The following is a 25853-nucleotide window of genomic DNA, read 5'->3' on the forward strand; positions in this document are numbered from 1 at the left end:
CTCATGCAGTCCGAGATACCCTGATTTGATGCACCTTTCAAGGCTCCAAAACACAATGTAGTGGTGCAATAAAGTATGGGTAACTTGCATTGACACCTAAACAACCTCAATGTTTAATATCAACACCATCTGACATGTGTACAGATCAATTTTTGAAAACCCCTTTCTCTGTTTTGGGAAAAACCAGAAAAACCAGTAGTAAAATGGCTCTAATTTCTTCAATATTTATCCAAATTGAGCAACCAGGCATTCATTAGCTTAGCAATGATGTCCACTAACTCCATGTAAGAGGAATTTCTCCAATTATTTAAGACCAAAGATTAATTGCTCGATTAAAATCACCTTGTTTCTCTGCAACCAGTGGATAGGCTTTTTAATCAGCTCATTCCCAGCTCAATTAGGCATAATTGATCAAACCAACCATGTAGCCCTCTTCTCCAATGTGTGTAGCAACCAATGTTGAGATATCGAGCTCATCTAGTGAGGCGGTGGACACTGATGGGGATAGGCCCCACACTTACACCACTGGCATGGTTGGTGAGATCATGGGAGATATGCGGCCAGTGGGATGACAGGCTGTGTGACAGCCATTCTAGAGACTGGCATAGTTATAGCGCTAGCTCATTTAGTCGGGTTCACACTATAGAGAACCCGTGTATGTATTGGGGTTGAGTACCTTGCATATTATGTATACTCTTATTCTTGTATATGGTGTGTTGAGTGTTGGGTAGAGAAGAAGAAGATTTTCAGCCTCTCACCTTGTGTGTTCTCTATTAGGGTTTTGTGAGTGTGTGTGTGTGCTTGCAAGAGCTCAAGCTCTCTTCCCCCCTGCATCTTTTCATGGTATCAGAGCCTGGTTCGTGCTAAGGGCTGAGCTACAAGCAAGAGAACCACAGGAAGCGGTACGAGGGTAAGAGCTTCAACTACTCTTCCCTATTGTATTGGTGACTACACCCTTGTCGAGAGCTCTACGGGAGGCACCGGCAAACGGTCTCTGATTGAGGAGCTTTCTTCGCAGGAGTAAAGCTATAGGGCAACTATACAGTCCTATTGGACTAAGATTTTTTGGCCGAAAACGCGTTTCGGGCGCGTCTGGACCTCCGTTTTTCAGAAAGCAGGCGATTTCGAGCACTGCGGGTAAGTCATCGATTCTCTGCAGAACTCTGTTTTAAGAACTGCAGGAAGACAGATTGACTGTGCAGACACTGTGGGTGCTGCAAAGAGGTCTACAGTTGCCATTGGGTGCATGTATGCACATTGAAGTCACTGGTTGTGACATTTGAGAGTACTACAGTACCGCTGTGCAGAAAATACAGCAGTTTGTGCAGAAAAACCAGAGTGCAGTTTTTGGTAAAATTGTGTGTTTGGCAAGATGTCTAATGATGGCATAACACAAATTATGGCTAAGAAGCTGGATAAGAATAACTTCCATGTTTGGAGGTTCAGGTTGACGAATTTCTTGATGGGAAAAGGCTATTGGGACTACATAGAAGGTGAGCATGAAGAGGCACCGGACATACCGGATATAAATCCGACTGCTGCAGATGTAAAAGAGTTTAAAGACTGAAACCAAGGAGCCAGGAAGGTTATGTATTGGCTCTCCATTAGTATACAGGACACCATGATTGGGCACATTCAGGATGCCAAGTCCCCCAAGGAGGTGTGGGACACCTTGGTAAAGCTTTATGAAACAAATACCAAGGCACGTAAGATACAGTTGAAGAATGAACTTCATACTGTGGAGAAAAAGAGCATGTCTGTGAATAACTATGCATTAAAGATAAAGGGTATTGTGGAATCCCTTGCATCTATTGGTGTGTCGGTAGATGATGATGATAAGGTGGAAGTCTGTCTACATGGTCTCGGGCCACAATACAAGGCGTTCAAGACGTCCATTCAGACTCGGGAAAACATTCCCAACTTTACAGATTTGGTGTCTATGTTGATTATCGAAGAGAAGAGCTTGGGTGAAGACCAACAGTCTTCACAAAGCAAAAACAGTTCAAAGCAACAGGCCTTCTACACGAGTTCAGGAAGAGGACGAGGTAGAGGAGGCCGTGGACGCGGTCAAGGAGGTGGCCGAACAGGTAATCAGAATTATGGCCAGCAGCAGCAGCAGCAACAACAGTCCTAGAATCAACAACAACAACAACAACACGCAGGTGGAAGAGGCAAATTCAGAGGCAGGGGGAGTCAAAGAGGCCGTGGAAATTGGCAAAGGCAATATAATGATACACGTGAATGTTATTATTGTGGTAAGCCTGGACATGTGCAGTCAGAATGTTATAAGAAGCAGGCTGACATGCAAAATGGGAAAGTGCAGCAAAACAACTATGCATCCTCAAGCAGAAATAATGAGGATAATGAAAGGTTGTTTGTTATGCAGCATGTTGTGAATGCCATGTCTGAAAATGTTGATGCAGCACAAAAAGATAATGTATGGTATGTGGATTCAGGCACTTCGAACCACATGACGAGTCATGGAGAGTGGTTCAAGGAGATGAAAAACCCGGAAAGACCAGGTTTTGTGGAAACAGGGGATGACACTGCTCATCCAATTGCCCACGTTGGAGATGTGCCATTGTCTATGCAGGATGGCAAAGTGAAGTACCTTGCAGATGTACTTCATGTACCGAACATAACAAAGAATCTGGTTTCAGTTGGCCAGATGATTGAGCAGGGTTTGCAGGTTCGGTTTAACCCTGATGGGTGTTATGTTGAAGATTTCAAAGACAAGTGTAGGTTGGTTACAAAAGGCAACAGAGTGGGCAGAATGTTTACGTTGAATGTAGACATGCCTGAAATGAGTGCTGCGATGTTTGCAAATGGTTCAGGAATTGTTGCAGACACAGACATATGGCATAAAAGAATTGGACATGTGAATGTGCAGAGATTGAAGTCTATGCAGACAAAAGGAATTGTGACAGGGCTGCCAAAATTTAAAGTGGAAGGTATGCATAAAATCTGTGAAGCATACCAATTTGGGAAGCAAACAAAGCATGTGTTTCCACGTAACAGATATGTGAGCAGAAATGCACTAGATGTTGTGCATTCATATGTATGGGGTCCTACGAAGACCATATCTATGGGAGGCTGCAGGTATTATGTGACTTTCATTGATGACCACACAAGGAAAGTGTGGGTATATTTCATGAAAGAGAAGAGTGAGGTGTTCACTCACTTTCAGAATTTCAGAGTTTTGGTTGAAAAGCAAATAGGGAAATATGTCAAGTGCCTAAGGTCAGATGGAGGGGGAGAATACTTCTCCAATGAGTTCTCTGAATTTTTGAAGAAGAATGGTATTCAGAGACAGTTCACATGCAGATACACTCCGCAGCAAAATGGAGTTGCTGAGCGGAAAAACAGGCACATTGCTGAGATTGCGCGAGCATTGATGGAAGAGAAGCATATGCCGCATTGCTATTGGGCTGAGGCTGTTTCTACAGCAGTATATATCATGAACAGGACTCCAACTGCAGCCATACATGATGTAACTCCAGAGGAGAGGTTTACTAGCAGAAAACCAGATTTGTCTCATCTGAAAGTCTTTGGATGCATTGCATATGTGCATGTGCCAGATGAGCTGAGAACTAAGCTGGACCCGAAAGCTGAAAAATGTGTGTTTATTGGATATTCCCTTGAGCAAAAGGGATACAGGTGTTATAGCCCTGCTACACGCGAGCTGAGGGTAAGCAGGGATGTTGTGTTTGATGAGATGAGCAGCTGGTATGTTGCTGAAAAAGAAGCTATTGGGGCTGATGTGAGTGGAAGTGTGGCTGCACAGAATGCAGGTCAACAATCACAGTCTTTGAGTGAACCAGGAGAGTCCTCATCTAGTGGGTCTATTGATAGACCATGGAGTGGCAGGCTGCGTCATAATACCAATCCTGCAAATGTGATTAGTATATCACGTAAAGGAAAAGAGAAAGTGGTTGAGCCCCTTGGTATGCCTGACATTTCTGCAGGGCATTCTCATGTTGATGGAGAGTCTAGTGGCTCAGATATGAGCCTTGATGAGGAGCTTGGGATCCCAGCTATGAGAACACCTGGTGTAAAGAAGGCTATGGAAGCCATGAATGAAAAGCTGTGAAGATCTGGGAGAGTGAGAAATCCTGTGCAAAGATTTACCTATGATGGTTATGTGGCACATCACTATGCATATATGGCAAAGGTTGTGCAGGTTGTTGAGCCCACATGCATTGATGAGGCTGTTGGAAATGTGTGTTGGGAGAAAGCTATGGATGAGGAGATGGATGCACTATATGGAAATGAAACTTGGGATTTAGTACAATTGCCTGAAGGCAAGAAAGCCATTGGATGCAAGTGGGTGTACAAAGTTAAACATAACAGTGATGGAAGCATAAACAGGTACAAGGCTAGATTGGTAGCCAAAGGATATGCGCAGACATATGGGATTGATTATGAGGAAACTTTCAGCCCAGTTGCCAAGATGGCAACAGTGAGAGTTGTGATAGCAGTGGCTACGTCAAAGCAATGGTCTTTACATCAGATGGATGTAAAGAATGCATTCTTGCATGGGGATTTGCAAGAAGAAGTGTATATGTTGCAGCCACCTGGTTATGAGGATGTGGGTCACCCCAAGCATGTTTGTAGGTTGAAAAAAGCCTTGTATGGCTTAAAGCAAGCACCAAGAGCATGGTCTGACAAGATTTTTGAATATCTTGTCACTATTGGCTTTCATGTAGCCAATGCAGATTTCTCGCTATATGTGAGACATGGTGATAGAGGAGTTGTGCTTGTTGTCATCTATGTAGATGACTTGATCATTACGGGGGACCATGATGCAGAGATCTTTGATGTAAAGATCTTGCTTAGACAGAAGTTCGAGATGAAGGATCTAGGGGAGCTCAGATATTTCTTGGGCATTGAGTTGATTAGGTCACCACATGGTATTGGATTAATGCAGAGACAGTATGGCTTGGACATGTTGTCCAAGTATGGTATGACAGGCTGTAAGCCTATTTCTGTGCCATTGGATCAGAATGGCAAGTTGAGTGCAGATTCAGGAGAGATCTTGGAGGATCCTACTATGTACAGGAGCATAGTAGGAAGTTTGATCTACATGACGATCACCAGACCAGATTTGAGCTATGCTGTTGGGTTGGTGAGTTAGTTTATGCAAGTTCCACGGAAACCGCATTTGGATGCAGTGAGACGCATACTGAGGTATGTGAAGTCTACTTTGCATTGTGGACTATTCTATGAGACTGGGACAGAGATATGTGTACATGGGTACACAGATGCTGATTGGGCTGGTAGTATCTCAGATAGAAGATCTACTAGTGGATTCATGTTTTCTTTGGGGAGTGCTGCTGTGACTTGGAGCAGCAAGAAGCAACCTACGGTTGCTCTATCGAGTACAGAGGCCGAGTACAGAGGAGCTGCTATGGCAGTATGTGAGGTAGCTTGGTTGAGGAAGCTACTTGCAGATTTGGGTCTATCAGTGGATAGACAAGTTGTCATTTTCTGTGACAACATTAGCAGTATACAGTTGGCCAGGAACCCAGTCTTTCATGCTCGTACGAAGCACATAGAGGTCCACTACCACTTTGTCAGAGAGAAGGTCTTAGCAGGAGACCTTGACCTTGTTTATGTCAGCACAGAGGATCAGGTAGCTGATATCTTTACCAAAGCATTGGGTACAGAGAAGCTCCGCAGATTCAGGGCTTCGCTTGGTGTACATGAGATGGAGTTGAGCTCGAGGGGGAGTGTTGAGATATCGAGCTCGTCTAGTGAGGCGGTGGACACTGATGACCCGCCTGGGGGATAGGCCCCACACTTACACCACTGGCATGGTTGGTGAGATCATGGGAGATATGCGGCCAGTGGGATGATAGGCTGTGTGACAGCCATTCTAGAGACTGGCATAGTTATAGCGCCAGCCAGGGATTTCATTAACGTCTTCACAATTTCGTGATCACGTTAACAAAACCTATTGTTAACATATTAAAACTTGTGATCACATTGTATATTCGCATGACCTGAGCAATGACCTGCCGAAACCCACTAGTCCCGTAACACCTCCGGGCTTTTATCTTTCCCGGCGGGCCCGTCGGGAAATATAATTTTCCCGGCGGGCCCGCCGGGAAAGATAAAAGCCTGGCGGGCCCGTCGGGAAAAAGAAGGAAAACCGACGGGGTACTATTCTGTATATAAACACTGCCCGACACCCATCGTACAACTTTTGGGGAGATAGTCCTTGTTTTGGGGGCGTGATATCTCTCCTCAAAGTACTTGTAGAGCTCTCGAGTTGCTAGAAGTGTCCTCTTGGGAAGAACGTCCTTATCTTAGGGGCTGTCGTCTTTCCTTGTAGGCACTCCTAAGGCTATTGAGCCACTCGTCCTTAGTTCTTTGAACTGGGGGCAGGGTGTGGTTCGTAGCTAATACTTGCGAAGATTTAGGGACAAATTTGGAGTCATTCAGCTTTGCATTTGAGCCACGTACGTAATCTACCTCATTCTGCTTTATGAATGGTTTGATGGAGCCAAGAGTCCTGCTTAGGGGCTTGTATTGGTTCTTGATACTTGATATAGTTTAGAGTAGACAAGGGTCTATTGTCCTATACTAGAGTATTGGGCAAGCATAGATATTTGATTTTTTTTTGTGAATGTTAGAGAAGGTCTATTGTCCTATACTAGAGTATTGGGCAAGCATAGATCTTTGATTGTGTAAAGTATCCTTAATTGGGTACAAAAGGCATCCTTCATTGGGGGTGCAATGTGCATGATAGTTTCGAAGTAGTTTTGTAGTAAGACCTTGCAAGATAGTTTGAAGTAGTTTTGTGTTATGTGATGATCTTTTGTATTTGTCAAGATAGTTGCGAAGTACTTTGTCTGCTAATGTATGTTTTGTTATACGTGAGTGATTTGTTGTTTTTTCATTTGTGTATTCATTGTTATATGCTTGGTTGAATAGGTTATTCGTTGAGATGGAGGACAATGTTGGATCCAGTGATACCTCCAATAGAGTCCAAATTTCAAATAGCAGGAAAAAAAAGGCACCTGGGATAGAGTGGCAATATGCAATTAACGTTGGTGATCAATTCATAGATTGGGAGTGTAAACTATGCCATGCAATAAAATCAGGTGGGGTGCCTCGACTAAGAGAACACTTTTTAGGCGGACCGAAGAAAAAGTCATGTACCCACTCCTCTGCACCTATAGTGGCCAAACGCATAAGAGAAGAAATTCAAAAGAAAGATTCAAGAAAACATGACACTCCTACCGTTAATGTATCAAGGCAGCAAGAACACTGTTGTTCTAATCATCAAACTCCCGCTACATCGCCTACTTGTACCCCGAACGACAATGTGCAACCAGAAAGTAATCTACCCAGTGCATCTTCTTGCAAGCGAAACTTTGACATAGGAAATATACCCATGCGTCAAACTTCATTGCAAGAAAGCCTACGTCAAGGTCGACTCGATGATGCACAACTCGTCCTTGCTGAAGCGATTTACTTTTCTGGGAGTGCTATGATGATGGTGGACAGTGAGCATTGGAAGAGAGCATGGAAGAAAATTGGTGAGTTTGGACCAGGGTTTTCACCGCCTACGTACCATGCTATGCGAAATGATCTATTAGAGAAATGTTATGCGCAAGTAAAAGAACCTGTACAAAGAATAATTCTTAGCAATATAGAGCTTTCTGGATGTAGTATAGTAAGTGATGGATGGTCTAATGTGCAAAGAAAACCATTAATTAATATAATGGTTATTTCACCTAGAGGTGAGACTTTCATCCGTGCCGTGGATTCAACTGGTTCAATCAAAACTAGGGCTTACATTGCTCAAGTCATTAGCTCTGTGATAGAGGAAGTGGGTGCCAAAAATGTAGTCCAAGTCGTCATGGACAATGCAAAAAATTGTAAAAATGCATCCAAAATCCTACAGCGACAATATCCACATATTTTTCCGGTAGACTGTAATACTCATAGTTTGAATCTTGTATTAAAAGATTGGTATAAATCTGATGATACCAAATGGTTTGCCTCAATCGTCGACACTGCTCGCCAGCTTGTGAAATTCATGCTCAAGAGACAGAGAGTTTTAGATATGTTTCGACCTCGCATGTCAGTTATGTTAAAGCTTCCAGCGGAGACTAGGTTTTGCACTCACTTTTACACTTTTGAGTCTCTTCTTAGAAATAAAGATGCAGTTTGTGAAACATTTACATGCATGGCATTTCATGACTGGGAGAACACTCAACTTGAAAAAGTGAAAGAGAAAATCAAAGTCTTGAAGGGAGCGCTTACGAGAAGAAGTTGGTGGAACAGTGTGATGAATGCATACCATGTAATGATGCCTGTTATGTATGCTGTACGAAGTCTTGATCAAAGAGCGCCTAATCTCAGAAAAGCATGGATGCAATGGTGGACTGTCCAGCGGAGTTTGGAGTGTCCTGAGAAATTAGAGCATTCAGTGGTGGAAAAGCAATGGCGTGTACCATTCTCCAGTAGACAAAGAAAAGTTCTGTTGAAGTACTTTCATGCTAGATGGAGAGGTGGTGCAAGATTTTTATAAAGTGGTTAACACTTTCTATAATAATGATGATTATCGTGTACAGTGCATAAAGGAGATAACCTCATTTCGATTGAAAGAGGGTTTATTTTCCAACTCCCTTGTTCAACAAATGAGCAACCTGCATGGAAGTGGTGGATGATGAATGGTGGTGAGCATTATGCTTTATTGCGCAACCTTGCAATGAAGGTTCTAAGTCAGTGCTCTTCAAACTCAGGCTCAGAAAGAAACTGGAGCATGTACAAATATATTCACAGTACTATTCGCAATCGACTTCTTGCAGATCGAGCAGATAAACTTGTTTACATGTACTGCAATGAAAAGATCTTGTGAGACATTGAAAGCGAAGAGTATGAAGAAGATATGCCCAGATGGATGCACAATTGTGATGATGTAGTAGACGAGAACTTTGATGTAGAACGCACGTTGTGCACCACCCTTGAGATAGAAGACAATTTAGACATTGACTTAGATGAGCTTAATTTAGCAGACGAGAGAGTAAACGGTGAAAGAATTTTGGAGCAGGATACTGACATAGAGAAAGAAGTCACTTCATTAATTTAATAAAAAGTACTTGTACAAATGATCATATTTGGAGAAATTATCAATACAAAAGTAGGATTTGTTTTTCTTAGCTCTCATCTTGAAATAAATTACGAATTGCACTAGGAGTTGCATCTAAAGGTCCTGGTGGTTTATATTCGCTAGCCATGCCGAACACTGTATAAATACCTTGATTTATTGGGACACTGCACAATGCACATGTGGAAGTATTTTGCATTTGCCTCACTAAACATATTAAGTGGTAGTAGTGTCCACATGGTAGTATATACTGGCCGCTCCACCCATCGAATACTTTGTAACATACAGGACATTGGGGGGTGGAGGAACTTGTAGCCTCAGCAGAAACTCCCACAAGATCAGGATGTATCAAAAAATGAGAGATGTGGTTTCCTTGGCGCACAAGAGCAATACGTGAAGAGATGCTCTGCACATCTTGGCTGATCTTTGTTAGCTGCTCTTGAATCCCTCTATTGTCCGGGGGAGGAGTTGACGCTTGAGTTAATCGGTCAGCTTCTTTCTCCTTCTCTGCTAGCTGTGCCCCTAAGCTTTCTTTGACCTTGTTTAACTCCAATCCAGCGCCTTCCACCATGAGAGCAAGTTCTTCTCTTGTGAATGTCACTGTCTCTTCACGTATGTCGTGGGTGTTGACAGTGGCCTCTCTGGAGGCGAAGTCCACTGGAGTTTCTAAGATAAATTGAGCATATAATATCTTAGCAAAATAGAGTGGAGCGTCGGCGTTATGGAGAGGACGACCGTACACCTCCAAGAAAATGCGCTCGGCATTAGTTTTGATATCATTGTGAGTGCAACGTGAAATCTTCCATCTTCCCTTCTTAATCTCGCCATCTGGACATGGCCATATTTCCTTTATCATCTCTGTGGTTACGCGTTTGTTTATGTCTTTCCATTGGGCATAAGTTGGATTTGTCCATTTCGACAACCTGCATGCTGTTCTTGTAGCTTCGCGGGCTGTCAGGCCATGTGCAAGGGCCTTCATTCGCTCGTATGCCTTCTTGGCTAACTCCTGATGCTCGTTCGTTTGCGCCTCTGCCATATCTGCATGAACTTAAATGACTTTAGGATTTTAATGAACTATAAAGATCAACGTAAGATAAATTGACCATTACTCTCAAAATCTTAAAGTTAAACACCACGAGAGGAGATATGTATTGCAAAGACTCGATGAGAAATATCCACGACTCCAAAAATACTTCAAACAATGTGCGCACATCAAATTTTGAAGAGAAAACATAAACTTAAACACCACAAGAGGAGAGAGATATTGCAAAGACTTAATGAGATAATATTTCAAACATTGGACACATCAAATTTTGAAGAGAGAAACAAAATGCCATTCCTGAAACTTAATCTCTTAATACTGTATCATTACAAAGTTGGGGTGAATGACACCGATAGCTCCACAAGAGGACGTTGTGCCCTCGTTGGGTCAGTATTTAGTGATCTAAAAAATTCAACTACTTGCAAAATTGATTTTCGCTCATCGCGATTAGGCAGAAACATCCAATTTTTGACTCTATGAATAATAGTATCCATTGTAACTTTGTCATGGGAACTATTATCCATCCACAACTCTTGCACTTTCTGCCAAAAGTCATATAAAGTTTGTAATAAATATCCCAAGGCAAAAACATCAGATGCAGGAGTGTATGCATCTGCCAAAAATGGATCATAAAGCTCTGGGGCTATCCACGGCCGTTTATTTCGCTCTCTGTCTGCGTAGGAGACTGCCTGTGCCACCTTCTCAGGGTTCTTGTCTGCTTCAAATACAAAATTGAGAGACACCCGTTTTTTGGGCGCTCTCAGCAGTAACCCCCAATCGATAATACCTATGCGTGGCTTTAGCTCTTTTGTAAAATCCAACACTACATTAAATGGATGTAGGTCGGTATGTACAATTCCTGCCATATGTGCTGCCGCTAGGCCTTCCACCAGGGCATGCATAATATGTGGCATGCTTAATACTATTTGTTTTATTTTCGAAAGTTCTAGATGACTTAGAGGGATATTATCAGGCGGGGGTTGTCTCCATCCTCGATCCAAACGGAAAATTGCTCTGGTGGTGAACTCACTGAATCTGAAGGGAACCTTCAGAAGAGTATCACCAAGAGCGCCGCCATTATAGTACGGGAAAATAGTGATCCAAGGAGCCTCTTTTGTAAAGGCAATGCACCGAACAATCGATGGATGTAGCACTTGCATACCCTGCTCTGCTTGGAAGCTCTCGAATTTGGCGCTGGCTTCTCCTTTGTAGTGCTTTCCGCAAAAAGTAATGTGCTCCGGTAAAAATGATATACCTTTAACAGTATACTCTTTTACTGTGCCAAAAACACCGGAGCCTATTGTTCGCCCTTCGAACAAAGCCTCGTGCAGGATGCCAATGAGATGTGTGCACATAGAATTGTAGATGGTACGATTTACGACATTTATTCGACCGCGTTAACGATCATATGCCATAATATGCAAGCAAATTTACGACACTTTTTCGACCGCGTTAACGATCAAATGCCGCAATATGCAAAAAACAATTTATGCACTAGCGGACGACACCAACTTGTCGCGTTAACGACAAAATGCCGCCCGATTCTACGGGAATACAAATAGGATACGAACATACACTGGCTGCGTTACCGACCATATGTCCGCATTTCACAAAGGGAAGGGAAGGGAAGGCGACATCACCATAACGATACTATGCTTGCCGCGTTACCAACTAGTACCGCTACGGCGTGCCATACTTACCATAGGACACAGACTAGCCGCGTTACCGACTAAGTGCCCCAGGGTAAGCACCATTCCGAAGAATGGCCTTACACACACACCAGTCGTGTGGCGGGCCACCCACATCCTGCCGCGCATTGCAACCAATGGGCAGCTGCCCGCATGAACTCACCCACACACACATCCCTCGTGTGGTGGACCACCCACATCCTGCCGCGCATTGCGACAGTGGGCGGCTGCTCGCACGAACACACCCACATACACACACACACACACACAAGTTTCATTACCTATGTATGCTGTCAGCAATGAACTCCCAAAGGGCCCCCCGGGCCCATATATATAGGAAATTGTACCCTGCCGGGCTAGATGACGACCCCGCAGGGACCCGTCGGGCTTTGCTTTATCCCGGCGGGCCCGTCGGGTATAGCAAAAGCCCGACGAGATTTTATCCGGTTACCAGGTCGCTTGCCACCGGCTTTTTTGAGAACATGTTAACATGTGAACATGTTAATAACATGTTAACACATGTTATTAACAAAAAAAAATTTGTGATGACGTGAATATAAAATCAGAGGCGCCAGCTCATTTAGTCGGGTTCACACTATAGAGAACCCGTGTATGTATTGGTTGAGTACCTTTCATATTATGTGTACTCTTATTCTTGTATATGGTGTGTTGAGTGTTGGGTAGAGAAGAAGAAGATTTTTAGCCTCTCACCTTGTGTGTTCTCTATTAGGGTTTTATGAGTGTGTGTGTGTGCTTGCAAGAGCTCAAGCTCTCTTCCCCCCTGCATCTTTTCAACCAATTGCTAAAGCAATTGTGGAAGTTATCAAGCAACCAAGTGGAAATCAATCTCCTCGTAGCAAAAAAGTCAAAATTCTACCCTGTTTCACTGTAGGAGCTGTGCCGCCTGCTCTATAGGGATTTGGGGATGATTATAATACTAATTGATGATGTATTCAAGTCCCCAACACACTTGGGTATGTGTGCAACCAGTCAATGCTTGGATTTTTGCCAAAAACACGCTCCAAATGCATCAATTTTTGACTTGCTTTTCTCTGTTTTGTGAGAGCTCCAAAACCAGTAAATTCCACTCATTCAAATGCATTCAAATTGCTCCAAAATGAGTATAGGGCTTGCATAGAAGTTGCCAATACATTCCTCTTTGTCAGATACGTGTCTTTTGCCAAATTTACATGTATTTCCACCATACATCAGTGCTTCCAAGCTTTAATGGAAAGCTTTCAAAAACCAAAAATTTGCTTTGCTTTGAGTTGCTCTAAATTGCTTTGTTTTTGCCTGTATCACCTGCAATCTGCTCAAGGATGTTTAGAAGACCTTACCCGGTAGGCCAAGCTCTCAGATCTGATAGTAATCGGTGTGCTCCAAGCTTCACAGCTTCAATGGCAAGCTTCACAGCTTCTCTTCACAGCTTCTTCTCCCTCTTCACTCACTCACTCATAAACCCTAATAGACAGCACAAGGCTCTGATACCATGTTGAAAGAACGGTAGAGGGGGAGGAGACACACACACAAGAGCAAACCCTAATGTATATTGCAAACCCTAACCATAGAGGGAAGCCATCTCCCTTCTCACACAATGCATAAAGCCATAATCCATAATACACACAACACACTATGAGTTGTGTCCACACACATCTAGCCCTAGCTAATGTCCACACACTATGACCAGCTGGACGCGGTCATTTATGTCTCACACATGTTCCTACCTAACATGCCAGCACATAGCATAGCTGGCTCACACTGACATCGAGCTTGAATCTCAACACATACTCTATCTCACAAATTCTGGGAATGAAATCTTAGGGAGGGGATATGTCAACCATATATCTAACATTACTTTGTAAGTTGTTATTTGATCTAAGTGGTACTTCAATATAAATTTTTGCAATGCTATTGAGCAACATACCTCTCAAAATGGGGCAGAATTTGGATACACGTAAATAATTAGAACTTATAACCTTAGCTCATAATGTATTGAGAAACATGAATATCACTATTGACCTATAATTCATTTCTTTATCACTTACAATCGCATTATAGACTCATAGTACACTCTTTTTTCACTTACAGGACTTTCATAAAAATGTGTAAAAATGTATCCTAATGTTCTTACCTAATTAAATTATCAAATGGTACCTCATATTTTATATAAAATTTTAATTGTAGCTCTTAACTTTGAGAATATAGTATCTTATCTAATTTTTAGAAAAGCTATATAAGACCATGTCCATTAAAAAAAAACTTTTAGTTAATCTATATAACTTGAGGTTATCTTGCAACAAGTACTTGTACTTTTGTGTTTGTTTAGATACTAAGTTTCTATGTAGGCATAGGAGTGCAATTTGTTTTTGTCGAGAGTATCAATTCTCTTTAACTTTTACTAGTTCGGTCTTATAATTTGATCTCTCAAAATGAGTATCTAAGATTAAAGTTTCTTAATGACATCCTTTTTTATTCAACTTGCCCACTACCAATATATCACCTTGCCTATCTTTTATAAGCCAGATTTGACATGGAAAAGAAACTATATCCTTTAAACGTACACAAAATCCTCCTAATAGTTATATGTAGAAGCACTTATATAAAATGAAACCATCAAGTCTTGTTCACACTTGTTTGGGATATCAATTCATATTCTCATTGTTTTACAACAGAGAATTGGAAAGATATCAAACTGTGCATATAGAAATAAATTAATAGCTATTCGTATAGTTACTTTTGACTAAAATAAGTGGAAGAACGAAATGTGTATGGATTACATATTAACAAAGTTGAATTAAATAGACCGTATTAATTATCATCAAAATGTGTATGGATGATATATTATCAACTTGAATTAAGTAGACCTTCTTAATTATTATCAAAATGTGTATGGATGATATATTATCAATTTGAACTTATATAATCTTGCATAAGCATGCAAGAAGAACAAAATGGCATTTATATTATCAATTCCAATTAAGTAAAACTTATATCATCTTGCATAAGCATGCAAGATCATATTACCAATTTATAATTTAAGTGGAACTTATATGATCTTGCATTGGCATACGCTTTTGCTATAGCTAATATATGTAGCCATGAAGTCTTGGATTTATTTATAGGGTGTGCCTACAACAAAAACAAAATGTAACACACAAATAGCCAAACAAAGTAAAAGAGGAGAACTTTTTGTTTCCTTGCTTTATAAGGGTTTTGTTATTTTATATAACTAGATTCTTCTCTTATTTCTTTCGAAAAGATTTCTATAACTTTTGTTAGCCTTGCTTTACAAGGGTTATCTCATTTCATATGATTAAATTCTTCACTCATTTAATTTGAATGGATTTCTATAACTTTGTTAGATTTTCAAGCAATTTGCAATCCATACCCACTAAAGTTGTGATGATCATGGCTCTAGTGAAGCTTGATTTAGCTTGTAACACTTGAGACTCTCATGCCTTTCATGATGGAGTTAATTACACCACCCTATCCTAGATTTAATCTTAGTTTATAACCCTCATTTTATTTTAACCTTTACCTTAACGATTCCCCCCAACTTTATCTATTAACTTACCTCCCCCTGCCACTTAGCTTCCTTGCTAGGTGCATGCTTTCCTTTTGTTCTCTCCACTTGGCTCCTCTATGTTTATCCCCCCACTCTTGCATTTACAGCCATTCTTTCCCTCATGTCACAATCATGTCACATAACACCCCCTACTCTTTTCTAGTTCCCCATAACACCCCCTACACTCGTGATCCACTATGCGTTTAAAGCATACATATATACAATGTACTAAAACTCTAGTCATGTTTGTGTATGTGTGCTTGCATACACATGTGTGTGTGTGCGTGTGCACGCACACGCGTGTGCACGCACACGCGTGTGCGCGTGCGTACATGCGTGCGTGTGTGTGTGTGTGTGTGTGTGAGAGAGAGAGAGAGAGAGAGAGAGAGAGAGAGTGGGTGTGTGTGTGTACCCGTGCATATGTGTATGCATAGGTCCATCCATTTATGCACACATGTGCACATGTGTGTGTGTGCATGGATAATCTTATCCACCAATCAAAGTAAAGCCACTGTAACAGTGAAATTCACTAAAACATAATTGTAACAAATATTAATTTAATTTTTGATTTTGAAAAACAAAAAAGGAAAAGAGAGAGTAGAAAATATCAGATATATTCAGATACTTCAGAAACATTCTCACAATCAAGCATTATTGAGTTTTGATGCATAATAAATGACTTAACTTTTTCAAAACCCATGGGTTTTGGTTTCCCACCTGTTTTGCATTCTTTATTATTCTTTCACCATTGCCATGGCCTTATGTCATCCTTCTTCATAGTGCACTCAGTATGTATTGCAAACACACATAATGAAAATGGCAAATGGATACCATTGATAATAACCAAGGGAAGTTGGGTTCTTCTACAAATAAGGTCCAGAAAAAGGCAAAAGGTTCAAAATGAGTTTCTCTCTAGCTAGAAGGTGAGTGATCAACTTTAGATAACATGTACAACACGTATACATGCATAAGGAGCTCCATTTAGAGAGCTGGCCAAAGGGTTTGCCAAAAAATAGGCCAAACTATAAGTAGAATATACCTATTGTTATTGTCTTTATGCTAATTTGGTAAGGTAATGTTGACAATTTTCAGAGTATCCTTTCCTACCAATACCAACATCATCTATACATTTTTTTATGTCAAGAGTAGAGACCTGATTCTAAGTTATAAAGCCTTCAACAATTGCCCTCCTTATCGTCTTATACTTTTTGCCAAAATTATTTCTTTGGCCATGGTAGAAGATAAAAGCATTGAATATTGTTTGGTGACTCCTACTGGTTGCTTGTTTTCCTTTTTGATATGCAACAATGACCTAAAGCAAACACATTTTGATATTGATTTAATGCCAATATAATGTTTCAAAAAGATGAATAGTTTTTTCATCCCTCCATTGTTTGGATTAAGGTTTTCAATATTCTTCAGCTTTCTCAATTTTCTTCTTATGCCAATGCTCGTTTGCTTCTTTCGGGCTTGTTCCAACTTTGTTTCTCATGGCTTCGATTCAGTGTACTATACTGCTAATGAAGAACCCTCTACTCTAACTGTGTTATATGATTGACGTATTTATAAACTTGTGCTGATGAACTGAGAGAATTACAATACGCAAGAAAGCCTTGGTGGCCATCTCCTACATATCTTATCAATGAAGTTTGAATGGAGGTGAGCTTAAAGTAAGAGGTTGCTTCGGATATAGTTTTCCATCACACCATAAATCAATATTCTTTGATCTTGTCTGTCTCATAATATCCTTGTCTTTGCTACTTATCTGAATAGGCTTGTTCTTCTTTTGCAATATAGCTGATACTCACTCTAAAGTTCAACATGCAAATGATGGAGTTTTCATTCGAGTGACATGGTTACTTCGAAAAAAAATGGATTACTAAGAACAAAATGACATATATTGTGTACCCAAGTAAGCTTAAATAACAATCCAAAATAAGCATAAGTCAATATAGATGGAAAGTAATCTAAGAAGAAATTTAAAATTTCATATAATAAGAAGAGGGAGAGTCTGCTTCTTTTCGAATGTAATACATTCATGACAATGTATTTATTACTAACGGTGGATAATTAATTATTCTTATGAAAGTGGAACATTTTTTGAAAGTGGCATGGCTATGTGAATATTCTCATTCTTCCATACTCATTTATGAATACTCAGTAAATGAAAAGAATGAGTAACTAATTATCTCTCTCTAGAAAGAACATCAAAATATCATTGTATTTCTTCATAAATCTTGGTATTTCATAATTTTTAGTACTCAAAAAATAGGATGACGTGTATTGACACAAATTCTCTCGTGGTTCTGTTGTCAACATGGCCTCAGCAACATCTCATGGCCTCAAATCTTGCAATGTTTGAAATGTTCCGTCTTCTAGTGGCATAGTAGATGAAAACTAGGACTTTTTTTAACAAAAAAGATGGATTTTATGTTCTTTCTTTGTTTCTTTATTTTTGGACCATGGATGTGGCATGAGACCCATAGGCTATTTTGACCTCGCGGCACATGTTAATAGCTCTCTCTCTCTCTCTCTCTCTCTCTCTCTCTCTCTCTCTCTCTCTCTCTCTCATTTTTGTATTAGAAGATATATTACCAAAATTACTTTACAAATGGCCACATGGCCGCCACGTGATGTACTCACTTCTCTCACTAATTACTCTGAACCACAGGTGTAGCTCGGAGTACCCTCGTCCAATATATAGCCGTGTCATTCTCCACCAAATGAGCTGACGGCAAGGAAGAGACTTGCCACAATAGTAGCCCTTTTATACAACCTATGTGAGTTGTAATACCAACTTTTACATCAAATATGAAGGCATTCCTAGTTAACCAGATATGCCGCAAACCTATCCACCTGAAAAAATGAAAGAAAACTGAATGTTCTGGGTTATTTGGCCCATTCAGAATGTTGCCAAAAATCCAGTCTTTAACCTTTACAGGCCTATCTGTCAACGGAGTCCATACGCGAGAAAGGAAATCCCACACCTTCTTTGCCACTGGTGGACAGGAAATGAAAGAGATGGACATGTTTCCAAGCATGTAGTACAAAACACACAATTACCAGAAGCAATCTGTCGCTTTCGCAACTAGTCCCCCGATGGTAGGCCTCCAACTAGCATGCACCATAGGAACACCTTCGCTTGATATGGAATTTTAGACCACCAACCCCGTAAGATTACTTCCTTCCATGTGTGCTCGGTGTGTGTGTGTGTGTGTGTGCACGTGCGCGCTTCCCCCATCCCACACACACATGCAAAGGTAGAACTTTTTCCCAAAATATGTGGTGAAGGGTAGATAATGAGAGTAGTAGGACTGAGGTGAAGGCTCAATTGATCTTTGCTATATATACAAGGTAGGTGGTTTGGAAGGAGTGAGAAAGCTAACAACTTATACTACCATAATACTTACCTTAATAATTAAATATAGCATTCATACTAACCTTCTTGACCTTGCTAACACTTGGACATACCCTTTCATCATAGGTTACCTTACTTTTAATAGGTTATACTAACCTTCTTTGCCATAATCCACATGATAACACTTGGACACGTAGGTTATCTTACCCCCATGCAAAGAAAAATGCCACATCCAAGCCCTGGCACATTTCTCTCCGTATTAAAGGCTTCCTTGATGCATCTACATATCTCTAAAGTATAAACCTTACAATTTAAGTTATTAAACAAGAAAAGTGTCTATCTAGAAAAAGGTGGATTAAACCATAGATGTCTCAAATTGTATAGTCTTAGAAGGTGCAAGTGAGACTTTTCCAATTCACCGACAAGGGAAGTACATAGGATTATTTAAACCCCTTTTAAATTCGAACCCATGATGATGAGGACATACACAACAAATTTAAAATCCCTTAAATATGAACCCATGAGGACATACAAACGATTGTTGTACATCCATGGGGAGATGAAAGGTGGAAAATTAGAAATGGAGCTATTTGAGGATGAAAATCTTTCCACGAGATTATGCTTGTGGTTGGGGAAAGTTGTGTTGGTGGTTGCTTTGTAAAGTATGGTACATGTGATTTTATGTTGGGTAAGAAAATCAGATTCGCCGCACTTCATGGTAATAAAGCTCTCTATTTGTGCTTTATGAATAAGAAATCCCCACTCTCCTTGTCTTTTGCACTTGTCAATTAGAAGACATGGTATGCGTCAAAAGGAAGGAATTTCAAAGCTGGTGCTGAGTTCTTCATGGAGCCCATGCATGAGAATGACATTTCTCCCGAGATGAAGGTGATGTGAGGGAGGCAATAGATAATTTAAATGAAATGAGGTACGAGAGGGAATGTGATGCATGGAAAGACCCAACCAATATGATAATTATCAAACGCGTGTTTGTGTGTGAGATGAGGAGAGACCGGAGGACGTCATAACATTTGACTTCATGGCATCACCCTGTGTTTGTGTAGGCCGAGAACCCTAAAGACTCTAATGATTCTACCTAGGCAATTTCGTCTCTTCTTGTAAATTCGGTGTACTCCCAACGGAAAACAAATCTTCCAACTCTCGTCCTTGTCCGCCATTAGATTAATATGATCTTGCCTTCAGTTTGAGGAAAACCGTGTGCCCACTACAAGGCTAGACTTTTCTTTAGACTTTGCTTGCTCTACTAGTCCAAGGCGCCTATAAACGTGCGTGAGAGTGAGTGTGTGTGCGTGTGTGTTTTGTGAGGAGAGAGATCAAGAAGTCGTGATAGAGTGTCAGCACACCATTGTTAAATGGAAGGACTAGAGGCTTGGGAATACGATCCTTCACAAGATGATCAAAGGCTTGAACACAAGTTCATCCCAAACCGTCCGGTCTTGTCCAAACGCCTTGAAGGTAGATACATTCTGCTCGATCTTGAATAAAATGAAAGGTTTTTTTTTTAAATTTAATTTTTCTGAAGACTTAAGTCTAGACTTATATGAGTCGATATATCCCCCCCTCTCCCCGTCTTCGTTTAACTACAGCTTAATTTGATGCAGAGCTGGGCGTGTTGCGCTGGAAAATTGATGTGGAAAACTGGCCGGAATGCAATCCGGTGCTCGAAGGAATCAAAACGAAAAGGGGTTATAAGTACTGGGTACTGACCACCTTTGCTCCAAATAAATAATCAAGTCCTTTAAAAGAAAAAGCAAATCCCTCTTCTCAGAATAATCGGCCCCTTTAAGAACGAATAATTGGCCCCTTTCCCTCTCTAGAGTTCCACTAATATATTATCGCAATAATATTATATAACATCATTAGGTCAAAAAAAATGATGTCCCCTCATTTGCCTTGATATGAGAGGGTCTATAACATCAATAGGAATAGGGCCACACAATGAGTGAAAAAATCTAATCCATTATTACTTGAATGCAATGTTGCGAAACCTTATAATCCTTACTACAGCTCATAAAGATTAGCCTAAACAATTGAAACGTCGCCACATTTCTTTCATTGTGGAATGGTTCAAAACCGTGTTTTTTCGTCTCTCTCGTGCGCATCGCCCGTGAGTGTTATACAAGAAAAAAAAACCCAAGATGCAATCTTCTTTACTCAGCTTGGTAGTAGGAGAGAGAATTCTAGGAATATACATCTTTACTTTTAATAAAGAAAGAGAGGCTCAGGTGAAGATTGATTGTGCAAAAAGGAGTGTGATAATAATGTATGTAGAAGGTTAAAAGCATTTAAAAAACATTTGGGAGTTATCTTTTTTTTTTGGATCAATAGTTATATATATATATATATATATAAACTGAAATCTTTTACATCAAAGTAACCAGAGCCTTTAAGCATCAAAATGTCCTCCTTTAAATAAATAGGTGGAGAGAGAAGCTAATGGTATTGGTATTGGTATTACTCTCACGTAGGAGACTGCTATTCTTGCGCCTGGGCAAATGGAGAACTATGAGGAGAAGGTGAATCAGTTCTATCAAGAGCATCTGCATCCGTATGACGAGAGCCGCCTTATTCTGGAAGGAAGCGGTAATCCAAAAGTCACACCCAATGGCCGCCCTTGCGCCGACCTATTTCTGTTTTTTCCTCCTCTTTTTTTCTTTTTGGTGGAGAAAGCTACGACCTTCTTTTTTTTTTTTCCGCTTTTTCGTTCTTTAAAACAGAGAGTCCGAAATGATATATTATATTCTGTGTGTGTGTGCGTGTGTGCGTGGGCTAGGTTTCTGGGATATTCGTGATGACAACGAAGAATGGGTACGATTCCGCGTGGAGAAAGGCGACATGGTAGTCCTGCCCCCTGGCATGTACCACCGTTTCACTCTGGACACCAACAACTACATCAAGGTATACTAATTAGTACTACTAAGCCACGCGCCATGCATATATATAATTCATTCTTCATCTCAAATTCTGCTGCACTACTTCACGTGTTTTGAGAACTCAATTTCCGTCATCGCCGCCTGCCCTGCTGTGAGAAGGCCTTGCTCTTGTACACGGAATGCCCGACCAGGGTCGATGTGATGAGACCGCATGGTGACACTCTCCAAGCCAGGTACAATCTCATGAATCAATCACACTATCATATTATGATCTCCCTTGTTGCTTGCATAGGTTTTTGCTTTGCTTCTTCACTTCTTCGTTGCTTGCATAGGTTTTTGCTTTGCTTCTTCACTTCTTCTTTTTGCCTCGCCCCTGACAACATCTTCGGATGCAGGAAAGATTACGTAAACAACACATTGATGATGATGATGATGAAGTACCACTAGCTACCTAGCCTATTATTATTATAAGCCATCATCCTATTACTTGAACGAGCAACTTAGTCCATGATATATGCCAAAAGTATGGGTATTTTGTGCCCTCTTGTACGCTCAAATTTATACCATGATATATGCAACAAGTTTATCGCTTGAAATACTTAAATTTATACTCTAACTTACAACATACTCATACGTGTTTCCACATTTAAAAATCCTCCTATACATTTTGAGTCCAATATGTTATATGAACCATATTGCCCATCATATAAATGGAACCCTCTTGACCACTCCTCGAAGGAAATATCTCAACCAATAAAAAACCCTCCAATATTTCAACCAATCAACACTCCAATATTTCAACCAATCAATACTACATACACATCGTATAAGTGAAACCCACTCGATGACTCCTAGAAGAAAATATTCAATCAATCAAAAACCCTCAAATCAATTTAATGATTGAAATAGCTCATGCGAATAACCCGATTGATTCAACCTATTTGATATGGAAAATACACTAAACTAAGACATTTTTTAAAAAAAACATATTTGGGTTTCATCCTTCTCGTAATACAACCTTCTTCTAGTATATAGCTTGGTCCATAATATTCAGATGTCCTTTATGTTCGATGTTTAAATATAAAATTTTAAGACTTTGGTAAGACATTAATATTTTCTAATTTTAGAGATTCCCAGCCATTTAAAGTGAGCATACAAAAGCATTTGCTAATAACAGATGAGTCCTCTCAACCTTGAAGTATGCATCTGTCTCTCTCTCTCTTAGCCATTTATATGGTATGTTGGATAAATTTGATGAATACATGGGGATGAAGGATAATATACGAAGCATAACCTTAGGGAAAACGTGTACAAAGGTCAAATTTGCAATCACCAAGTAGTAAACTCTCAAAAGGATTCATCCAAGTAGGTGGAAGCAACTCGCGGTGGGGAATCAGGTAGGTGAGAGATCATGGATGAGAGAATATAGCTGGTTGTTGATAGCTCACTTTACAGGCTAGAATCAAAGAGAGAATGTAGGAGTATCTCATGAGTGATTTAAGAAAGCTTTGGGATACCTAACTAGATGTACTCAAAGCCTATATAATGAGGCTCACATTAATGAATAAATAACTCTCACATTTTATATCATTATGTTGGTCATTTGTCAATGACTTTGCTTATTGCTAATCACTTAATTATATGCATGCTTAGGCTTAATCCACTATGCTAATGCTTGTCTTTGATCCACCATGAACTTCAACATGGTATCAGAGACATTATCATCTAATGCTGTCTCACTTCTTCTCTTCTATCATCGCTCTGTGGTTTGCATGCCATCACAGTGCCTATGTCCGCTAGTGCACACCCCTTCGTTGTTTGACACCATAGCAGAGCTCGCGTACAATTCAGCCACCATTGCCCCGCCAATCTAGGCACCACTCCACTATTTCTCTTCTACGCCCCTACATTCACTAGCTTGCCTGCATATCTACATTTGCTACTGCGTAACACTTCATGGTGCACACCAGCTTTTTCATCAACTACATTAGGAAAGCTCCGTGTACTGCAGCTACACAAAGGCCACATGCCCTATTTGTTTTGGCTAGGGTGTCCACAACTGTTGCGGGCCGTCTTTCCATCCTGCAAGCCAACTCATCCAACCGGGTTGCCCATGCGCATCTCCAGTGCAGGTCTCTCACCAACAACGTCATCTGTTTATGTCAAGTCATGTCAGCTCTGCGCGTCACTTTGTCTTTTGATCGGTGTGCTGCTTCAGTTGGCATCTGAGATCAAGCGTATCAGCATCAAGCTATAATCCGAATGCGAAATCATCCAATAACCTGCTGGATAGTCACCACCTGTGCTATTGCATGTACCTACTGCCTGCTCTGTAGGAGAGAGGAGAGATAAAAATATCACAATATTTTTGAGTTCAAACCTCCACCACACATGTGAAATAGGCATCTCCTTGAAGAGCCCCCTTCTCCTTACCAAGGTGTCAAAATTGAATCATTATACCCAAAATATCTCATTTTTTAGTAATATTCATAGTTTTTTACTAATAAACCTTGTATTCACTCAACTCTTCATCTTAAGTGGGCATTTACTCATTTTTGGGTATTTTTCTTTTATAAATTGGATTTATCTCCTCCCCACACTTGGATTGATCCTATTGGCCCATAGGAACCTTAATTGGTCCATAATCCAAAAATTTTTGAAAATCTAAACCCTTAGGCTAAGGTTTTTTTATACTTATTTTCAATTAATTCCAAATGCACATTGGAAAGTTCTTTCTGAATTGCTGATGATCAAACAACCTGCTGTTGTGAGACAGTCGACGACCTGCTCTACAGATAGCCAATGATCTGTTGACAATGACAACCTACTGTGTGCAGACTGCCACCAACGACTTGTTGTTGACAGTCGTCGTCACCTGTTGTCACACCTACAAAGCAATGCCCTGATTTCACCTCGCCACTATCTTTGCCTGCTAATTCTTTTGAAGGCTGTAATGCTATGCTACCGTTGCCACTTCTTTTTTTTAAAAAAAATTGTGTAACTAATTTCTAGTTGATTAGAGCACTCCTCCCAGGACCCCACATACCTTTTATAAACACCACATCCTACACACACCCATGAGCAACATTACAAGATAGCATCACTTGGGGTAGCCGCGCACGGTTTGAACCCATAACCTCAGGGCATATCAACCTTAACAACTGAGCTATCACCCCCCCGATCATGACTATTGCCACTTGTACTATTGTCGGCAGGTCAAAATCAGTTGTTGGAATCAACTATCAAAGTGAGCTGTGTCGGAGTCATCTTTCAAATCAGCTGTCGAGTCAACTATCAAAATCACATGTCGAAGTCAGTTTATCAAAATCGGATCTTGTTCCACATTTATTCTCATGCATATCTAATTCTGAAAGGGCTCATTACTTAAACGATTTAGGATTAATCTTTACATTAATCATTTATTTTCTTATAAAGAGAATAGACACTACCTCTCTGAGAGGTAAGACCTTCTCTAATGGCTACTAAGATAGATAAATTTAAAGGGACAAGCTTTCATACATGGCAGACCAAGATCAAATTTACATTAATGAGAAAGGGGTTGTGGAGTATTGCCAATATGGGAAGGAGAAGAAGCCTACCACCAAGGAGGGAGAAGCATTGTGGGTTAGTAAGGATGAAAATTCTCTTGCCATCATAGCATTAGGCTTAAGTGATCAATTTATCCATCACATAGATGGAAAATTACTTCAAAATGAAGCTTGGAAATAGTTAGCTACACTGTTTGGTTCTCAAGCTAAGAGCTCTAAGATTAGCCTTCTAATTTAATTCTTTGATCTTAAGTTTTAAATAGGGGAGAGCCGCTTGCCTCTCACTTAAATCTGATGAGAAGCCTAACCACATAGCTTGCAGGGATTAACTTAACTACAGAAGAAGATGTATGCATTGCTCTATTATTAAAAAGTTTACCCCATGAGGACTATGGCAACATACTCACTACCCTCACGAACTTGCCTTCTCCAAAACTAGCTCTGACATCACTCAGCTCTTTTGGAAGAGGAAAATAAAATCAAAAGGCAAAACACCACTAGCAATATTCCAAGATGAGGCCTACTTCACAAAGAAGCACTTCAACAACGGATCTACATCGAAGCCAACATTCAAAGACAAAGGAGAGAGTAAGTGCCACTTCTGTGGTAAGCTTGAACACTTCAAGAGAGATTGTTA

The 25853-nt window shown here is 40.5% G+C and overlaps 1 protein-coding gene across 1 annotated transcript; it reads left to right on the top strand.

The window, feature by feature from the left end:
• Window positions 1-20098: 20098 nt before the first annotated feature.
• LOC147629506 (uncharacterized) lies at window positions 20099-22283 on the top strand. The gene is made up of 6 exons (XM_086813022.1): window positions 20099-20250; window positions 20397-20494; window positions 21264-21378; window positions 21569-21693; window positions 21828-21901; window positions 22064-22283. The coding sequence occupies exons 1-6, from the start codon at window positions 20148-20150 to the stop codon at window positions 22113-22115; spliced, it is 567 nt and encodes a 188-aa protein (XP_086669148.1). The 5' UTR covers window positions 20099-20147; the 3' UTR covers window positions 22116-22283.
• The last annotated feature ends 3570 nt before the right edge of the window (window positions 22284-25853 follow it).

Source organism: Cibotium barometz, chromosome 18 (genome assembly GCF_041138505.1).
Source record: "Cibotium barometz isolate CiBa-2024 chromosome 18, ASM4113850v1, whole genome shotgun sequence".
Classification (NCBI taxonomy): domain Eukaryota; kingdom Viridiplantae; phylum Streptophyta; class Polypodiopsida; order Cyatheales; family Cibotiaceae; genus Cibotium; species Cibotium barometz.